The 4120-nt window shown below is 31.2% G+C and overlaps 1 protein-coding gene across 3 annotated transcripts in view; it reads left to right on the forward strand.

The window, feature by feature from the left end:
- Window positions 1–4120, forward strand: part of SMEK2 (SMEK homolog 2, suppressor of mek1 (Dictyostelium)) — an 89946-nt gene that overhangs the window by 37751 nt on the left and 48075 nt on the right. For all 3 annotated transcript variants that reach the window (XM_012649864.1, XM_012649866.1, XM_012649865.1), the window contains exons 5-7: window positions 368–445; window positions 1826–1942; window positions 3508–3624. In XM_012649864.1, the coding sequence (XP_012505318.1) occupies window positions 368–445; window positions 1826–1942; window positions 3508–3624 (312 nt within the window). The remainder of the gene's footprint in view (window positions 1–367; window positions 446–1825; window positions 1943–3507; window positions 3625–4120) is intronic.

A 4120-nucleotide genomic window follows, 5' to 3' on the forward strand; every position in this document is an offset into this window, starting at 1 on the left:
TAAATTATAAAAGTGAAAAATCAGAAGCAAATTTATTAAGAATAAATAGACCCTCAAAAGGGGCTAGAGAGGCTATCAAAGTTAATGAATTTTCATGTAACACCTCTAGAACATCTACTGTTTTCCAAAGAGTCCTTTATAGTTGAGATTTATAGTTAAATTCGGTATTAGTGTATGTATTACTAGAATTGAATAGTGTCATCAAGTTTTGGAAAATTGTAACACAAATATACCCTTGAATTTTTATTTTCATGGTTATTAGGTTTTTAGCTACTTTTATTATTAATGTAATTTGTATAAATCATATAAATGAGTATAACTTTATACTTTTATTAATATTTCATAGTAATTATTTCCTCTCATGCAGGAAGATGAGAAGTTTTTGTCTGAAGTTTTTGCACAATTAACAGATGAGGCTACAGATGATGATAAACGACGTGAATTGGTAAGTTATTTGTTCATGAAATTCAAACTCTTTTTGTTTGTTTTTTTTTTCCCCAGACAGAGTCTTACTCTGTTGTCCAGGCTAGAGTGCCGTGGCGTCAACCTACCTCACAGCAACCTCAGACTCCTGGGCTCAAGGTATCCTTCTGCCTCAGCCTCCCTAGTAGCTGGGACTACAGGCATGCACCACCATGCCTGGCTAATTTTTTCTATATATTTTTAGTTGTCCAGCTAATTTCTTTCTATTTTTAATAGAGATAGGCTCTTGCTCTTGCTCAGGCTGGTCTCAAACTGCTGAGCTCAAACGATCCACCCGCCTCAGCCTCCCAGAGTGCTAGGATTACAGACAGGCGTGAGCCACCATGCCCAGCCATGAAATTCAAACTCTTAAAAAGCATTTATTCTTTTGGCATGGACAGCTTTTAATCTTGAATTTGTTAACTTAAGAGACAATTTTTTATAATTAGTGTGAGGTGAAAGATATGTATTTAAATTGAACCATAAAATGATTATTCAAAGTTTCTAAAATTTTTGTTTTGTATGTTTTAGAAAACTCTTAAGATATTCTAATGTATCTTCCCCTCCCCACCATGAGGGAATTTGTATGCCTTATAAATCCCCAAATCAGGTAGTTGGTTTATGTTAGGACAGAAATACAAACTCATACATTTTTATGGTTGTAGTTGTTAAATTATAGAGATGCTTTTCTTTTTAAACAAGAGGTAAGAAGAATGCTTCTTGAGGAAATGAATGGTAAATAATTTGATTCTTTGGAAATGTTTTTTGTTTTCGAATGTGTTTGTTTATAAGTACCTTTTTTGGGATATAAACTATGATTTGGGGAAGAGAATAATAATTGCTATTTACCAAATGTTTGTCATTTTTTCAAACAGTATAATCAGATATTTGGAATTTTACAAAATAATGAAAAATTGCTGACTTAAAACAACCAACCATCTGAGTCATCTTTCATGTATTTATTACTAGCCTACTCAGTTTTCTCACTTGAAAAATTAGCGTTTTCGACTAAGGAATCTCTGATGTCCTTTTCAGTTCTTGAAACTGTTATTATGTTTTTGAACCCAGCCACAGGGAGCCCTCAAAACCATTATAGGATGGTTTCTGCAAAAATATGTGTTCTTAATTCAAAACAAATGCCTTACATTAATTGGTCAGTGTTTGAGAAATAATGCAAGGTTTACTTTTAATGGGTTGCTAGTTTTTAATATGTTTTTTTAATGTAGGTTTTGAGGAACCAGTTTACTCTGAAAAGATGAGATCCTTCAAAAGAGTGAATTCCACGCTGTGATATATTACATTAGTGTCCCCCAAATTTATTTTTATTTTTATCAACTTCTCACTGTAATTTCTAACATTACAGGTTAATTTTTTCAAGGAGTTTTGTGCATTTTCTCAGACATTACAACCTCAAAACAGAGATGCATTTTTCAAAACTTTGGCAAAATTGGGAATTCTTCCTGCTCTTGAAATCGTAATGGTAATTATATGGTTTCTTTTTGTTTTTGGAATTATGAATTTGTAATATGTTTATATTATGCATGGGAAAGTATTTATTATAGTAATGCATATTGAATTCTATAACTTAGTTTATTTACCTGATACTGAATTATTACAAGAATATCTTCAGTTTTCACATTTTTATTAATTTAATTTGTAATACCAATATGTAATCAATTGCATATAATATAGCTTCAAGTGAATAAAAACTCCACATGATTTTGCAAGATTATTATCTTTTCTGTAACAATATTAAGTGTGTATCTTAGAAACCAGTAAAATATCTTTCCTTTTTAGATCAATGAGTGGACTAAGGACAGACTGAAACAAGGGGGCTTGTGCTGCAAGATGGGGTTAGGGCATATTTCTCTGACTTTTGTTTATATGAGTTTCATCCATTGATATTTACTATATGAAAAATTAAAACAAAAATTTTAGGTATTCATTTTAAATAACATACAGTCCATTATATGTTAATGTAAATAACATGACTTTTTTGAAAAAATATAATTTCTCCAAAGCAGAATTTAATGAGAAGAGTGACATTGTTATACATTTTTTTCCCTACGCCCTTTAATGTCTAGCCTAATAGAAGATGGCTAGATTTACATAGCAGCTTCTACATTTAATTTGTTGTGATATCATATGTCATGTAGCCTCTGGAAAACCCCACTATACTTGTGATTGAGAGTGAAAAAGACAAAAAGTCTTAGTATTATTTGTTATTGTGAAAATAGTTTTAATCCTATGCATTTCTGCAAAGGTTGTTCAGACCCCCTCACCAGAATTCCCTGAATCACGCTTTGAGAACAGATGGGTCAGGGAATGTTTTCAGAATCACCTGAAGATTTTGTAAGTTACAAATCGTGTCCTTCATTATGTTGGAGGAGAAAAAGCATTTAGGATCACTACCTTAGAAAACTTAAGTTGTGGGGAAAAGGGTCAAAATGTCCAAAAGGAGTTTTCAAAAGCATCCTCTTTTAGGTGAGTAATGGAAGATAGGATCTGTTATTAAGGAATAACCCTGGCAAATCCAGGTCAAAAGAGAAAGTCTAAAAGACTGAGGCCTTAGCTAGTAGACATTATTCAAATTTTTGCGTATGTTTAAATAAATCTCTTCCCCAGATTTTTTACAGCATTTTTAAAGCACCGCTTCATGAACCTGTGCTGATCCTTGTATTTAAATTCTCTGAATAGTTCTTTGTGGTGGTAAAAACCAGTAGAAACTAATTATGAGCTGCCTAAAAGTTTTAATATTTGTGAAATGAAAGAATGAAAAGGTTGGAGAGGTTTTATATATATATATATATATAGAGAGAGAGAGAGAGAGAGAGAGAGAGAGAGAGACAAAAAGTCTTAGTATTATTTATTATGAAAATAGTTTTAATCTTGTGCACTTCCTGAAAAGCAGATCTGTATATTGATTGCAGTGTAATATCTTAATCCAAAAGTTGAGAGGTAGTGCATGGATTTGGAAAAGAAAAAGGAAATGCAAGAATAACTCTTGTTAATAGTTTCTAAGTAACATAGTTTTCCTTTTATCAGGGCATGGATGATTTGCAAGTCAGATCAGCTGCTACAGATATATTTTCTTATCTAGTAGAGTTTAGTCCATCTATGGTCCGAGAATTTGTAATGCAAGAAGCTCAGCAGAGTGATGACGTAAGTAATTATGTATGATTCTATATGAATTACCTGTAGAGTAGTGTTTACAAACTATTGCGAGAAAAGGCATAATTATAATTTTAATCTTTTTTTGTAATAAAATAATAGATTTCTGATCAGTTGTGACTTTGGCAAACTTAGAATTTGACAATTGATTTTGCTTATTGTAAAGAAAAAACAGATATTCAAAGCAATATTGAGATTATAATTGAATCAGATTCTTAAATATTGGTCTTAAAAATGTTTCAGGTGTTAATGAAATGTAATTTAAAGCCCTTGGGAGATTTGCAGGTCAGGTACTTACCTAGTATAACTAAAAAGTTGCTTTCATTTGTTCAATTTATTTTTTAAGTAGCAAAGAAAATTTAATGATGAGACCAATGTTGTGTTTTCCCACTACAAAAATACTTAAACTTTCCCTTAAACTATTTTAAGGACAAAAATGAACATGTAGCGCTAATTTAAAGTACTCTTTTTTTTTTTTTTTTTTTTT

Source organism: Propithecus coquereli, unplaced genomic scaffold (genome assembly GCF_000956105.1).
Source record: "Propithecus coquereli isolate 6110/MARCELLA unplaced genomic scaffold, Pcoq_1.0 Scaffold305, whole genome shotgun sequence".
Classification (NCBI taxonomy): domain Eukaryota; kingdom Metazoa; phylum Chordata; class Mammalia; order Primates; family Indriidae; genus Propithecus; species Propithecus coquereli.